Below are 16656 nucleotides of genomic sequence, written 5' to 3'. Positions count from 1 at the left end.
AGGAGTGGGAGGCCCTTATGGCAGGAAAGCGGCCTTTAGGATAATAACAGGCTGCGTTCAGAAGCCCTCTGGGGGCTGCTCACACACTGTGGGCATCAGCCTTCCCCACCGCCCTCGAGGATGGTGGTCCTCCATCCTCCTGAGGTGGTCGCCTCAGCCCATGGCCTCCACCTGGGCCGCCGGCCCTAAGGAGCAGGGCGCTGTAGCAGCCATTTCCTGCGGTCCTCACTCTGCTCCCCAGGGTGGTGCTGTGCCTGGGAAGCAGCTGGCTCCGAGGCTCCCCTAAAGTGGGCTGGACCTGAGATGACGACTCCCCTTCATCTAACACACACACACACACACACGTACACACACACACAATTCTGGGGGCTGTAGCTTAGCACACGTCAACACACACACTTTGGCAGTGCACGGCCGCCCACCGCCCCTGGGGCCCATGAACAAATGCCCGGGGTCCGGCTTCATCACGTGCCTCTCCCACACCCCCCGAATGGGCCGCTTCCCCCCCCGCAGACCCAGCTCTTCTTTCCAGCCTTCCGATTTCCAGAAGACTGGCTTCCTCAGCTCCAGGTGGCAGGGCTGGGTGTCCGAATGCATGCCCGGGGCTCCGGAAGCCAGGGGATCCAGGAGGCCACCTGCTGGGCCAGGGCACCAGAAAGCCACACGGCGATCACACTAGCAGCCCCAGGGCAAGCCATGCCAGCTCCCCTCAGGACGGGCCCAACTCCCCAGAACTGCCCCAAACCCCCTGGCCCAGCTGAACACCGCCCTCCCCACCACTGGGCCGTGGAAAGGGAGGGAGCGGGGAGGAGGCGGACGGGGGCATTCTGCTAGAACATCTCCCCGTTATCCACGGACTGGGAGAAGAGGGCCCGTGACAGCAGCACATATTGCCTTTGGGCATCAACAGTTCCCACCACCCCCGAAGGCTTTCCAGGAACTGCTGGGGGCACGTCTGAGCACATGGTCTCTGAGCCGGGCCTCCAGGCTCCAAGGAGCAGGGAAAGCATGAGGTGCTTTCCTCTCCAGAGCTAAAAGCCTATGGGCCTGCACGTCCAAGAGACCAGGGCAGAGGTTAGTGACCACCTCACCCTCAGATGGGCCACCATGTTGGGGGATGTCAGGCCACCAAGCAGGACTATGACCCTCCATTTTTCACATTGGGACACTGAGATCCGAGTAATTAAGAGAGTTGCCCAAGGTCACAAAGGTGGTCACAGGCAGAGCCAGGACCACACCCAGGGCTTCTGACTCAGGGCCGTGGGTCCTAGGATGGGAGACTCAGGATGAGGTCAGAGGGGGTGCTCTGTCCCCAGGGAGTGCCGTACTCAAGAGCGGGAGCAGCAGCTGCTGGGGCACCCCTCTGTCTTGTGCCCGGGAGGCCCATGCAAACCACAGTCTGGCTCCTGTTGAGGCCCTGACCTGGCAGCCCGGGGGGTCCGGCCAGGGTGGCCAGAGAGCTGGGCTCTCCCCGCCCTCACTGAGCACCCTCACGGCAAAGGCCCGTCTGTCCACGGGGAGCCTGAAAGTTAGTCTAGTCACCCCAGACCCTGTGCCCAGCAGATAAGGCCAAAGCCAGAAGCATGAGGCCTGTGTCCATGCAGAAGCAGGAGCACTCGCTCATGCAGAACGGAGGGAGGGAGGGTGTGCAGAGGGGGAGAAGGGAGAGGTGGGCAAGGAGAGAGAAGGGGACAGAGGGAAAAGGAATGTGGGGGGCAGAAGAGAATAAGGGAGAGATGGAGAGACGAGAACAGGAGAGGGAGAGAAAGAGAAGTGAGGAGGAAATGGAAGGATGAGGAGAGAAGAAGAAAGTGGGCAGAAGTTTGGAAGGAACAGTACACGAAGGAGGGGAAGAGAGAAACCGAGAGCTAAGATGAGGGGCAGAGAGCTGTAAAGGGGGCTGGGGAGAGGAACCAACCAGAGAGGGAGGAAGATCGGAGGCGGTGGGGAGGAGGGTGCCGGAAGCCGCCACTCTGCCTGATGCCCTGCAGTCTGGCATTGTATGCTGCCCACCCGCCCCAGGGGAGCCGGCAGGGGAGGCAAGCAGGACGGAGAGGCAGGGCGGAGGGGAGGACACCAGGCAAGGAAGGCACCACACCCACGGCACAAGGGACAGATGGACACGGGACACACAGAGAACGCAGGGGACGAGGCGTTCAACAAGACAAAAGAAAACAAACACAAAGAGAAAATCAAGATTAGTCGGTGTTCTGAGTCTGGGATCCAGCCACACGCGGGAGGGAGGTGGGGAGGGTGGCAGAGAGAAAGGAGGCTGCCTCCAGGTCCTGCGCCTCTAGAGGGCAGGTGGACCTCCTGCTGTCCGGCCGGACACCTCGCTTCTCTCTTTTCCAGCCCCAGCGTGGAGCAAGGTGTGGGCCCAGGACCAGGAGATTTCAATCCTGGCACCCCACACCTCACCCGCCCCTCACAGGCAGCACAGCTCTCTCTGCCCATGTCACTTGCTTCTTCCTGGATTCAGTCTGAGCCCCAGGGTCTCACTCTCTAGCACCGGTTCCTTTGCTGGCTCCCCCTCACATCTTCAACTGCTGAATGTGCGAGGCTCCAGGACCCAATCCTGGGGCCTCCTCTCCATCTGTGCTCACCTCCTAGGTGCTGTCACGCAGGGCCATGCTTTCCCACATTTCTAAGCCCCAACCTCACCCCCTTAAACTCCTGACACACACACACCCAGTCATCGTGGATGTTTTGTGGGCATCTCAAACCCAATGTGGCCAAAATCACACTTCTGATCTCCCCTCCAGGCCTGCTCCTCCCACATTCTTACCCATCTCAACGAAGAGCAACTCCCTCCTTTAATCACTCAGGCCAAAAACCTTGACTTTTCTTTCTCTCACATCCCATGTCTGGTCTATCTGTAAATCTCGATGGCTCCAGCTCCAAAATATGTCTACAGTCTGAGCACTTCTCACCATCTGATACCATCCTGATCAATAGCAGCAGCCTCCTGACTGGTCTCCCTCCTTCCATCCTGGCCACATTGATCCTTTTAGAATAAGTCAGATGATGTCGCTCTCCTGCCCAAATCCTTCCTAAGGCTTCTCATGCCACGCAGAGTAAGAGCCAAAGTTCTTATGATCACTTGTAAGGCCCACTGCAAGCTGGTCCCCATGCTCATCACCTCTGTGACTTCAAGTACTACACTCCTGCCTCAGGGCCTTTGCACTTGCTGTTCCAACTGGCACATTCCCTCACTGCCCAGTGAAGACTTTTCCCTGGCTATCCTATGTATAGTGCAACCACCCATCCACCCTCCACCCCTCACTGCACTTCACTGCTTTATTTCACCTCTATGGCACTTATCATCCATTTGACATATTATATATGTATTTGCTTATTTGTTCATTGTCCATCTCTACCATGAAGGCAAGGATTTTTACCTCTTTTGTTTATCACCGGTTTTCCAGGCCTACACTAGCAAGTAGCACAGATTGGGAGCTCATGTTGAATGAATGATTGAGTGGGCCTTGACCTCATCTCTTACCGCCATGACGAAACATAAAAATTGGGTTCTCAATTCAAGCTCCCAAGGCTTGACCCCGAGATCTCCCTGTATCTGTATCCATTTTTATTCTTATTTCAGGAAGCATCTCACCTGCTGGGGGAGCCTAAATTATCCATCTGGGCTCCTAAGCCAATCCCCTCTTACCTCCTTAGAAATCTTATTCTATCAATTTCTTTCTTTCTCATATTCTTTTTCTCCCTCTTCCCTCCATATTCAAGCGCTCTCTCTCTCCTCTAAAAACATTCTCATGGTTCCTATATTTACAAAAAGAAGTTCTCAATAGCTTGCTGACCTGTTTAGCTACCGTCCTCTTCCCTTTTATCACAAAACCACTCAGAGAGTAGTTGACACGCTGTCTGCACTCCCTCTCCACTCACCCCTCCATCCCTCATGGTATGGCTTCTGTCATCATCACTCTACGAAAATATGCCTTTGAAGATCACTGGGGCCACCTAATTGGCCAGCCCAATGAATTTTTCTCAATCCTCCTCATGATCTTTCCACAGGGACATTGTAACCCCCCGCCCCTCCTCTTGGAAACTCTTGACTATCCCGCCCTCTGTGATGGTCCACTGTCCTGGTCTCTCACCGCCCTGAACATCTGTTCTCAGTCCCCTCTACGTCCTCCATCCCCCTCATGGAAGTTTCATCCTAGGTTCTTTTCTCTCCATGCCCTCTGACATCTCATCCGTACCCAAAGCTTTACCCTTCACCTTGGCGAGGATGACTCTAAAACCTATAACTCTTTCCACTCGTTCAGGCTCCAATTCCAGACGTTCAACTGCCTTCCACACATCTCTGCCTGGAGGTTCCACCACCACCTCAAACTCAACACATCTAACACTGAGGTCTCCATCTTACACCAGACCTGCTCCTCCTCCCAACTCCCGGTTTGTTCATGGAACCATCATGCTGGTTCTATTCGTGGAGCCCCAGAATCATCTTTGATGTCTCCCTCTCCTTCACCCACTACATTCAGTCAATTTGTAAATGCATTGGTTCTACTCACACATCATCCTTGGCATCCATCTCTTCTTTTTCATTTCCATGTCCCCATCACCTAGGCTATCTAACAAGCTCCCGGCTCAAAGTCTCTCGCATTTTGCATCCTTCCTGCCCAGATCCACCAGATACATCTTCCTAAACAATGGCTCTGATCATGGCATACTCTCCTGAGTAAAACACAGTAATGGCGTCCCACACTGCCACTAAGATTCAAGCTCTTTAGTCTGGTATTTAAGACCAACCAGAGGCAGGCCCCAAGCTACCTTTCTTGACTCTTTCTCACACAACCTATATGCTCTCAACCTACTTTACTCTTCACACATGTCCTATGCCTTCCTGCCTTCATTATGAACTCTCTCTCTCCCACGATCCCACCCACTTTCAAAATCCCACCCATCATCCCAGGCTCTGTTCAAAACCCACATTCAACACACAGCCTCTCCAAACTCTCCACTGACAGTGATATCTCCTTTTTCCTCACTCCCACAGAACTCTTTTTTCCATGCTTCTTATAATGAATGACTTCATTTTAAAGTTCCAGTTCTTTTTTTCCCTTACTGAACTCTAGACTCCTTAAGGATAAGATCCACATCTGATTCCACATGCACTGAAATGTCTACCTCTAGAGACATCTGAGACCCGTCCAGTCACAGGAGAAGGATCATAAGATGACTGGACTCACCGACTCTGACTCTGATTTCCCTTTCTTGTCTTATTGCACAGGCTAGGACATCCAATACGATGTTAAGTGATAGTGGTGACAACAGGCATTCTTATTTTGTCCCTGGCTGTCACAGGAACATTTCTAATGTTTCACAAGAAGGTGTGATGTGCTACAGGTTTCTGGTACCTACCCTTTATCAAGTTAAGGAAACTATGCCTACACTCTCTGAGATCTAAGCGGAAATAAAACATAAGAAGTGGTTGGATCAAAGTGGAATGAACCAGGAACACAGTACTTAAGTAAGCAGGACAGCCAAGGAGGAAAAGGCAGACCTGAGGGAGAAAAGCCAGGAGAAACCAGATCAAGTTCATGGCCATGAAGAGGTTCTCCCTCAGATCTGAGCTTCCCGGGTTACTTGTGTTGAGGCTTATGTTCCAGCTTCTTGCAGAAGAATGTAGAACAGGCAGAAGGAGGTGGTGCTGGAAGTCTATCCTCCCCGGCTCCCAGAGTTTTCTACACATTGATCCTGCCAGCACACCTTTATCTACAGAAGCACTGCAGACACCCTGAAGGGCTACTGAAGGAGTCGTGCAAGCAGGACCTGCTGACGTAAGAAACACTGTTCGTGACGGGGCATGGACCAAAGAGGCCCCTTTATAGCCCTGGGGACCAAATAGAACTGTCCCCTCTACACATCTCATCCCTTCTCCTGACTGAGTCACTCACAGTTGGTGGAGGAGATGGGAGCAGGGATGGGGGACAGAGACATTATGCCAACTTCCCCTTCCTATGACTTCTTGGCAGCCAAAGACTGAGCAGCTATGGGATATGGAGGCTGACAATCAAGACCTCAGAAGCTAGTGGGAGAGAAAAGGCTGAGAGGAGATGCACTACAAGATGGCTATCCTTCTCATGCCATTCAGGCGTGGCTTCCTCTGGAGCAAGCTCCGGGAGAGCTATAAGGAAGGGTTCTTTCTGGTAGGGGGAGGAAATTCATCCCGCTGCCCCAGAGGAAAGCCCGCTGGATCCCGCCCATCATTGGGCTAGAACATCACTGTTCCTCAGGCCACCACCCCAACTCTGTAAAACACGGAGAGGGCCCCATCCCTCCCCCTTCAACAAAACTGGGAAGAAGGGCAGCTCTGGGGACAAAGAGGCTGGGGAGTCCTTGTCTCGGGGGCCCAGACACGGGAGAAAGCAGGACACGGGAGCCCCATCTGGACCATCCCACGGAGCCTTTCTTTCACTCCGCAGGTTACAGAGCTACTCATCCTGTGTTTTGGCTCTTGGGTAAAAGCAATGATGCGCTGCTAGACCAGCTCTCCAGGGGAGGTGAAGCCCTGACCGCCAACTCCCACGATGTAAATACTTCCATTGGGGCCAATTGCAAGTTACCGATAGCTGAGCTGGGGACTGTGCTCTGCTCTGAAGTACAGGAGCAGGGGGGCCATGCCCCCACACCCAGATCCTGGATCCAGCCCAACAGCCAGCTGGCCTGCCCCCAGCGACTTCCTCAAACCCACCGTCCATCCCCAGGGAGGGCGTCTCCCTCCCTCCCCGCAGCTGGCATGGTGACTCAGCTTACCCTAAATTTAGGAGAAGGGGTGGCGGGCAGAGTCAGCTGTCTAGGCTCCTCTTCTCCTCCCTTAGTTCCCAACGCCTCGTCAGCTGAGGTGCCTGGCACAAGACCCACCAGCCCCAGTCTCTGGTCCAGCCCCGCCTGGGCCTACCTCCACAACTAAACCAACCCATAGGATTTCCCACCCACTTTGGCTGCCCCACGGAATGGTCATAGGCTGAGGCCAGTGGAGAGGAAGGGAGCCCTTCCTGTCCCTCCCAACACGGCCCTGGACACTCTGCCATTTCTTGCCTTTATCTCCCCAGTAAGCAGTTAAGGTTGCCCCACTCTCTCTAGAAAGACAAGCCCACCCTCTGATACGAAATGGGGCTTTGTTTTCCAGGGTCTGCTTCCCATACAGAGCTGGTCCTGAAGCAAAGACTAGCAGGACAGCTGAACAAGAAGGGGGACCTCGGCCTCTCCTGAAACACAGAAATATCCTGAAAGGACCCACCAGAGCTGAACACTCAGATGGAGACCAAGGGCTTTGGGGCACCCTCTCAGGCTTTTTCTTATGCATCTGGGAGGGCCCAAGAAGGAATTTGAGTCTACAGAGGCCTCCCTCCAGCCTTCCCCAAGGAAGTGAAGTCTGAGGACAGAGAGCTCTGCAGGCAGTTGCAGAGAGCATCTCCTCTCTGCCTAGAAATCTATACTCTGGCCAGGAAGTCACCAGCTCCAGGAAGCTTTCCCTGATTGTCCTAGGTGATAAGCCTTGCTTTCCCCCAGGCTCTGGGGCTTTGGTCCCCAGCTCTGCTGTAGCACACATGGCACTCTGTTAGAATTATCTGTCTGTGTATCTGTGCCCTCACTAGACCGTAAGCTCCTTGAAGGCAGGAACTGAAAGACGCTGATCTTTGAACCTCAATGCCTGGCTTGGAGCCTAACAGACAATGAACGCAGGACGGGATGGCTAGCGCGTGGGCTTCTGACAGCCTTTCCCCAGGCCAAAGCAGCGCCTGCCGAGGTGTGATGGCTGTGCCTGCACTTCCCCCAGCAAGAGCAACCAAGACCACAGAGGGAAGGTGTGGAGGGAGGAAGGAGGTACCCAGCACTGACGGTCCCCAAGGCTCTCACCTGCTACCCGGTGGGCCACCAGCCCCTCCAGGTTCAGGGGCTCCTCCTCCGGCGTTCGGGATGGGTCTGAAGTCGCCTCCTTGGGTGGGAGCTGAGGCTGAGCGGTGAGGCCAGGCAGAGAGGCCGGGGGCTGCTGAGGCCCTGGAGGGCCATGGGTGGTTGGAAGGAAGGCGGACGAGGAGGACGAGGAGGCTGGGCTCTTTGGACGGAAGCTCTGGTTGGGTCCAGCTGGACATGGCTGATAATCATAAGGTGAGTAAGGCCTGCCAGGAGGGACGGACTCCAGCGAGGCCCGTGGGGCTGGCTCAGGGGTTCCCAAGGAATGCCCACTGGGGATGTAGCCAGATCGGGACTGGGTCAGTGGATGGGGCTGGCAGGAGGAGCCGGAGAGGGGCTGGGAGGAGAGCGGGGAGGCCCCCGGCCAGGCCCCTGGGACACTCTGGGACTTGTGCAGGGGGGCGGCCGCCGTGGCTGGCTCCAGATCCAGCATCAGCATGTTGAGGGCTTCGATGGACTGCTCGATTTCCTGCCGGGAGGCTGCCCTCGGGAATTCAGGGAGGCCAGGCGTGGGGGTCTCTGCCAACGGCTGGGGGCTGGGCCTGCTGAGCCCAAGACTCTCCAAGTGGGCCCTTTCCTGCTGGCGAGGAGGCGGGCGAGGCTGCTGCTGCTGCTGCTGCCGCTGCCAGGAATTCAGACCCCTCTGCACAGCCTCCCGGCTGCTTCCCCCACGGGCCGGAGCTGGGGGCAGCTGGGGCTCGGTTTCCGGAAAGGACTGAGAGCGGAACATACTGCTGGGGTCATGGCCGTAGGGGGACGTGGTCATCGGCTGTGACCAGGCTGGGTGGGGCCCCTCACGCTGGTAGCCGGCTAGACCCTCCTGTGCGGAGTAGGAGGGCCGCATGGGGGCCGTGTGGGCAGCCGGCACCACCCGGCTGGTGGGCTCATAGGGGTAGCCCCCGCCATTGACCAAAGGTTCCATGGGGTAGGGCTTGTCCAGACCGTTGGTGAGCGGGGACAGGGCCTCCGGGTAGCCCCCCTCACTGGTGTTGGTGACCCCGTCCAGGGAGGACAGTGTGCCCATGCTGCCCACGCTGTGCCCATCCTGGTTGGGCAGCTCATCGTCCAGGATGTCCGTCTCCCGCTCAGACGCCAAGGCCCCGCCGTTGACATGAACCTGGGCTGGGACGACGTGGCGGCCAGAGGGGGGTGCAGCAGGGCGCCCCGCCGGGCAGGACCGGAGATGTTGGGCGTGGTACATGGCGCCTTGCTTCTCTCGCTCCAAGCCGAAGCCACTGAGCAGGCGGTCCAGCTCCCGCTTCTCCTCGGGACTTAGGGCGGCAGGGGCACCGGAGGGGCCGGGGCCAGGCTCATCAGTCTTGTCTGTCTTGGTGGAGGCGGTGGAGTTGCCGGAGTCACTGCTCACGGAGAGGGTGTGCTCCACGTGGTTGGGGGTGGCCGACAGGGCGGGCCGCGTGGCGTTGATGGCCCCGGTGCTGCCGTGCAGGGAGTCCTTCTTCTTCACCTTGGCGTACAGGCTCCCATCCAGCGGCCCCTGAGTGTGGCCCACTACCTCTGCACGAGAGAGAGCGGAGGGGAGACAACAGGCGGCAGAGGTCAGTGGGCGGCAGAGACATCTTCTGTTCTCCTGAGGAAAGGAGCTAAGAGCTTCCATTCCCAGGATCCTAAAACCTCCTCTCAGCACCCTGAGGTCAGGGAAAGGGGAAAGGAAGAAAGGACCCCGACCCCAGGCTTTTGGGCAGAGCTGTCTCCAACACCCAGCTTCAGGGGCAGGCAGTGGAGCCTAAGATTGGGAGGGAGGTCCTGGGAGCAAGATGCCCCCATTCAAAGCCTGGCTCTGGCATTTCACCAGCTTCCCAAGGACCTGGAAGTCCTGGGCCAAGATGGGGTTCAGCAGAGCCAGCAGGCCCCATGCGTAAGTGGATACGCTTTCCCTCTTACTGCTGAGGCCCACAGGATTCTGGAAAGGGGGTTCAGGGACCAGGGGGGAAGCATCTTAGGGATCGAGAACAGAAAAGTAGAGGTTTCCATCAGGGAGAGGTGTCCCCTGTGTCATTCTGTCTGCAGGCAGCTCTGGGGACCCCGTGAGCAATACTTTCTCTGGAAGGAAAAAGTGAGCGCTGGGTGGCTCAGGGCCAAAGGGCTGACTCAGGAACGAAGAACCTCCCCCGCCCAGAGGAACTCGGTGATTTCACACCCTGTACAGTCAGCAGCCCGGCTTCCAGCCCCGACACACACGCACACGCACACGCACACGCACATGCACATTCACCTCCCCTCCCCTGCCTCCAAGGCAGGCCTCCGGCTGGCAAGAAAAGAGCCCCCTCCCAAACAGTGCACAAATTCCAGTCCAGACACCAACGGTCACACACACACACACACACACTCACACACATAGAGAAAACCAGACACAAAGACGTCCAGAGACACACACGCCAACCAGAAATCGCCCAAACCAAACACATGGACACGTGGGTTCGTGGGGCACACGAGACAGGTGCCCCGGTCAGAAACGTGCAAGTGTGGATATGAATATACAAGCACCCATAATGATAGCTAACGTGCAGGGAACACCCATGATGTGCCAAACGCATTTAGGCACTTCACACATACATTATTTCTAATCCTGTGAGCCAGGGAGTGTTACACCTATTTTAAAGATGGAGAAAACGAGGTCTGAGAGGTGAAACCATTCCTTTGCAGACACATAGTACCTGGTAAAGGTGGGATTTAAAATCAGAACTAATTTAAAACAAAGTAAAACTAAATTAAAATCAAAACTAATTTAAAATCAGAACAAAAGCAGAATTTCAAAGACCATACAATTTTTATTATTCTACACTGTCTCACATATCTCTCTCACGCACACACACACACACAAAGTAGAACAAACACATAAAAGGCAGCAATACCCCAAAGTAAATTTAAAGCCACAGACATTTCAGAAAATACAAGCTCGCACCATGCCCAAGGATCAGCCCTCGGGCCAGAAGTGACAACCGCTAAAAATAAACACTCATACAGAAGCCCACGGCCAAGAACAAGCAATCAGACAACCACAAAACAGGAACATCCTGATCAACACACACACACAAACCACAAGCCAACCAGATGATGTCACCCGAAAGGGAGCACAGAGATGCTCAACGAGGCGCATCGTCCACACAGCCCCTGGGGCGGGATGCTCTGCATCACTTAACTCTCCAGAACCATCTCTCTGTCCCCCGTTTTCCCTGGGGCTTTGGGACCTCAGCCAGCAGCAGGCCTCAAATGACAATGGCCAGCATGGCCGCAGCCTGGGGCTCACAAGGATGGGGCTGGTCTGAACTGGAAAGGGGTTTTGACTGAGACAATCTGGATCTCAAACAGCCTGCCCCTTGTGCCAAGACCGCTAACAGCTGCTGAGATGCAGTTGCAGACATGGTTGCCTCCCCCAACTCGCCTGTCATGGTCCCTGAAAGGGCCGACACTGTCGGATGAGAGAGGCTGCCCCTCATGCCGTGTCCTTCCCAAGAACCCGGCTCCTTGGTACACAAAAACGAAGAGACCCCCACTGGTTGTTTCCAGAGGGGAAAAGAATAATCATGCACCACATAACAATGTTTCAGCCAACGATAGACTGCATATACAACGGCGGTCCCATAAGATTAGCACCATATGGTCTAGGTGTGCAGTAGGCTACACCATCTAGGTTTGTAAGTACCCGCTATGCTGTTCGCACAATGACGAACTCGCCTAACGTCTCAGAACATATCCCTGTCATTAAGCGGCACACAACTGAATTGAAGACAGGAGCTCTCATCCACTAAGATTTCTGGGGGTGGTTCCCGTGAGGATAGGCCCCTCAGCCCAGCTAGTGGGAGTCTGAAGGGCTGTCTTTCCTTCTCACTGTGCCTGGAGAAAGCAGGCCCACTCGGGCCCCGGCCGCACTCTGCAGCCCACGGTGTGAGATGCCAGAGCGTCCCTCCTGGGCCAGGAATCTCCTCCATCCCCAGCACCCCTAGTCCCCCAAGTCCACGCCCACATGGTCTGGGAAGTGCGGGAGCAGCGAAGCAAAGGGTGGAGCGCCAATGGCCTCCCCATTTACACAAGACAGAAGGCAATGAGAACCACTAGGTGCAAAATGAGAGTGCTCTTTCCTTCCAGGACAAAGCAGACCCCCTCTAGCATCTCACTAGGGATCATAAAAGAAGAGCTTTTGGCAAGAGAGCTGAGAAAGCATCCCCCAAGGCAGGGAGGGAGAATTCACACTGATTACCCCCACCTGATACCTCGGCCCTTCTGGCCAGGCCCCACTCTTCATTGATTTTGACAATGTCAGTGTTAAACGGATTCTGCCATGTAATTTACTCCAACATGGTCTACAGTTTGTAGCAACAACATTGGAGCAATAATTGCCAGACCACTAAGCCTCAGTGAGAAAATCAAAGAAGCGTAAATTGTTTTGTTTTTTAATTTTTATTTATTTTATTTTTTTACCCCAAAGCCACAGTAGATAGTTGTATGTCATAGCTGCATATCCTTCTAGTTGCTGTATGTGGGATGCGGCCTCAGCATGGCTGGACAAGCGGTGCGTCGGTGCCTGCCCGGGATCCGAACCCGGGCCGCCAGCAGCGGAGCGCGCACACTTAACCGCTAAGCCACAGGGCCGGCCCCCAAGAAGTGTAAATTGTTTAACTAACTCCTGTTTGCTAAATACAAGTGGAAATATCTGTTCTGTCCTCAAAGAAGGGGCCAGTTGCTCCCGACTGCCCAGCGCTGGCCGCAGGCTCCAGGCTGTTCTGCATCCTCACTGGTCATCTTCCTTTTCACATCAAGGGGAGAAACTGAGGACACTCAGGCCTGTCCCAGGTCTGTCCAGCCTCCGTGAGGGCTCTGTTGAAACCCCAGCATACTGGCATGACCTGAGGGGCACGTAGCCCTGAGCCTCCCATCGCAGATGAAGGTGAGTGCCCCTGCCCCCCACACCGGTACACACACGCTCATCATCCCCTTCTCCCCATCCGCCACAGCCACATTAAGAGCTATTTACCGAGACCACAAGAAGCCGGAACACAACGTAGGTTTCAATCTATCAAGGCAGGAAGGGCAAAAGAGAAGGCAGGCAGAGCAAGGAGGAGGAGAGGGGGCTTACAGAGGGTGAGGGCAGGCGGCTTTCATCTCAAGCTGAGGGCCACCAGATCCATCTCGAAGTCCCAGCAGCCTCCCTGGGATGGCCAGTTCAGATAAAACCATCTCAGATGAGAGGGAGTTAGACAGCCAGTGGGACGGGGGCAGGGGATAGCAGGAAGAACCTCCCTGGTTGCGGCCATGGGTGCTGGCCTGGGTGACAATGGAGGAGAAGGATAAATTGCAGGGGAACCATAAGTTACAGGCAGCCTAGGGTGGCGAGCTCCCAGGCCCCAAGCCCGGGCCAGCCTGTGCATCCTGTCTCGTGGGCCGTCTCCCTGCCTATTGCCCTGGGGAAGCTGAGACCTCCACAATCTCTTTAAGGCCCCGCTTGCTTTGTCTGAATCTGTCTCTCGCTCTTTCCAGCCTCTGCTCCAAGCTCTGGACTCCACCCTCCTCCTGAGCTCGGCTGCACCGAGGGGCCCTTATTCCACGGCGGCCGTAATCCAGATGTGCGAGTCACGCTTTTGGAAAGCTCTGAGGAAAATCCCCAGCTGACTTGGACGTGGACCTACTCCCTGAGGCTCCCTCCAGTAAACCGCAGAGGTGCATGTCGTGCTAGGAGCCCAATACAGGCCAGGACGCAGGAAAGGAAAGACGCGTCCACCCATCCACTTAAAATGGAACCAAAGAAATAAACAGGGATGCTGAGGTGATATGAGTTTAGGGCAGTTGTTTTCTCATTTTGACGTTCATAAGAATCTCCCCCAGGGAAGGTTAAAAATGTAGATTCCGGGGGGCCGGCCCAGTGGCGTAGTGGTTAAGCTCGTGTGCTCCGCTTCGGCAGCCCAGGATTCACAGGTTCGGATCCTGGGCGCACACCTACACCACTCACCAAGCCATGCTGTGGCGGTGACCTACATACAAAACAGAGGAAGACTGGAAACAGATGTTAGCTCAGGGCCAATCTTCCTCGCCAGAAAAAAAAAAAAAAGGTAGATTCCAGGGCCATACACCCAAAGACTTTCACTCATCAGTGTGGGGTGGGGCCTACCATCGGCATTTTACCCAGCTCTCCATGGGGGTTCTGGCAAACACACAGGTGGATAACATCTTGAGAAACCCTGACCCAGGTGGTCAGCATTTTCTAAGATTAAGGACCCCCCGCTTCTCTTACTATAATGTCAAGTGGGGAGATTTCATTTATTCAGATGTCAGGACAGGCAGCCCAACCACGAAGAATGCAAGGTGCCAGCCTGGTTGAAAAGTGACGCACTGGGGACAGACCCCTCCCCGGCCAACAGCGGGCCTGCTCTGAACAGTGAATGATTTATTAAGGTTTTCCGGATGGGGCCCTTCATGCTAAAAAGTCCTCTGCGTCCTCGTCCAGTAGAATAACAATTCATTAAAATACATTACCCGGAGCAGCGATGACCGACCAATGTGGAGGAAGATCAATGCAGTGCCAATAGGTAAGGAGGCACCGTGCCCACCCTGGACACGGCAGTGTGGAGGCAGACAGGGACCCTGACAGACCGGGAGGGAATCTCAGCTCCTTAAACTTGGGAACGGGGCATCAGAGGCCATGTGTGTCTGGGAGGTAGGTGAGCTTTGACAAGAACGGAGGCTTGGCCAACAGGCACCCAGGAGAGCAAGTTCTGGACGTCTTAACCCTCGAGCCACAGACTCTTCCCCAGCCACGGCGGGAGGCGGGCTGGGGCTATTGAGTGGTAGGCAGAGGATGGGGCTGGGTACCAGGGAGGCCCCAGGGATGTGGTTCTAACGAGGAGACAGAGGGGAAGCACCCCCTCCCACTCCACCCCTGCGCCAGACACATCCATCACTCAGAAGGACGGTCCCCATCTTAATGGCCAAGTCAGCTCGCGTCAACCACTTCACCACGCAGAGCCTGGCCTCCAAATCTGTCGGGTGAAGTTCGGATGCTTCCTTGCAGGTTTGCTGGGTGATAGGATTCAGGAGCTAAGTACCATGAGCGGGGCCTGGCACATCCACCACTCCGTCTTCTCCTCTCTCCAGGTCACAGCTCTCATCACCCACAAAGTGAAGCCCAACCACTCCACTGGACACGCTGGACCTTTATCCTTGGGCCCCTGCCTGCCTTCTGAAGCCTCATCTTCACTGTCCTCAATACCCCAACCCCCCCCCACTCCACCCTTACTATTTATATGCTCCCTCGTACTCTGTGCCTCGCATATGCTGTTCCCTTTCCTGAAAGGCCCTTCCTTGCCTGCCCCCACAGCCCCCAACCTCCCTGGCCAACCTCTTCCTCCTCCTCCAGGCTTGCTTTGAACTTCTCTGGGAAGTCTCCCCTGGCCTCGCCCGTTTCCTACACTCCTCCAGACTCAGAGAAACCTCTTCCATGTTCCTGCTGCCCTTCGTAGACAGCTGCTGTGACACCGATCACCCACCGGACGGTCACTACTGATGTCCATGCTTGTGTTCCCCACTAAGCTGAGCACTCCTTGAGTGACGGCCTTTCTCTCTCTCTCTCTCTCTCTCTCTCTCCCCGGTGCCTGGTTCCTAGATGGTACCACTCACAATGTGGTCTATGTGAACCCGCACGGCTACACAGGATGGCCCTACAGAGTACAGCACCTGGCACACGTTAGGTGTTCCAGAAATGCCTCCTGCATTACATTCAATAGCCCAGAAAGCTGTATATAGTCTTGCCAGCCACGGAAACACTCTTCTTCCACTGACACCCAGAGAAGTGAAAAATCAAGGGATCAAGATGGACCCCAAACTTCTCCCAAAGGGAAGAGAAGAGAGAGGCTCTGCAGAGAAAATATGAGGGAGGGGAATTCTCCGTAGGTGGTAGCACATGCTGGGCACAGCAGGGGTCCCTATAAATTGGCTGAGCCAGAGCCTACCCCATGGCGCCCCCACAGGACTCCCCAGCCACAGTGGCCATTAATTTCCTTAGGCCAAGGACCCCTGGGGATATCCGACGAAAGCCTAGACTCATTTCCTAAAAAGATGCACAAACACAAATTTTGCACAAAGTTTCAGGGAATTGATGGTCACCCCAAAGCCCATCTATGCATCTTAAATTAAGACGCATGCATCTAACAGTTAGGGTGCTGCTTCTGGGGAACCTTCTCTGCCACCCAGGGCTTCTCTGAGGAATGCAGGCTCCATCAAGAGAAAGGGAGAACACACAGAAAGGAAACCCTGCCAGCTGGAAGAGCCTGAGGAGGGGCCGGGCCCAGAGCCGCCACTGAGTTTTAACCTTCCCCAGGGAGGTGAGGGTGAGGCTGGAGGGGGCCATGGAGAACCTCAGCCCCACAGCTCAAGCATGACCTGGGGTCCCCCGAGACACTGTGGCAATGGTGGCAGGGACCTCCTGTGGCCCAGTATGCGACAGTCCTGGCCTCCACTCATGCCATCCTCCCACCCCCAGCCAGCCGGGGACTGAGGTGGCCCTCTGTGCATCACAGCTTGAAGAGAGTTCTGGAACTTCTCTAGGTGGGAATGGGCTTCCTCAGGGGCTCTGAAGATCAGCAGAATTAGGGGTTGAAGAGAAGTCCCCAAGTCTCTGAAGGGGACCCACACAGAGGAGACAACCCTGAGATGGCAAAGAGGGCAAGCAACAAACAGGTGCAGCCCAAGGCACTCAGGTTCACC

The 16656-nt window shown here is 55.4% G+C and overlaps 1 protein-coding gene across 1 annotated transcript in view; it reads right to left on the bottom strand.

The window, feature by feature from the left end:
* TNS1 (tensin 1) overlaps positions 1-16656 on the bottom strand; it is a 169074-nt gene that overhangs the window by 36461 nt on the left and 115957 nt on the right. Inside the window, exon 17 of the mRNA XM_014785286.2 lies at positions 7885-9456. Within this exon, the coding sequence (XP_014640772.1) occupies positions 7885-9456 (1572 nt within the window). The remainder of the gene's footprint in view (positions 1-7884; positions 9457-16656) is intronic.

Source organism: Ceratotherium simum, chromosome 37, assembly GCF_057802395.1.
Source record: "Ceratotherium simum simum isolate JZ-2026a chromosome 37, ASM5780239v1, whole genome shotgun sequence".
Taxonomy (NCBI): Eukaryota; Metazoa; Chordata; class Mammalia; order Perissodactyla; family Rhinocerotidae; genus Ceratotherium; species Ceratotherium simum.
Note: the sequence above shows the minus strand (reverse complement) of the source record. Positions and strands in the feature narration are given on the sequence as shown.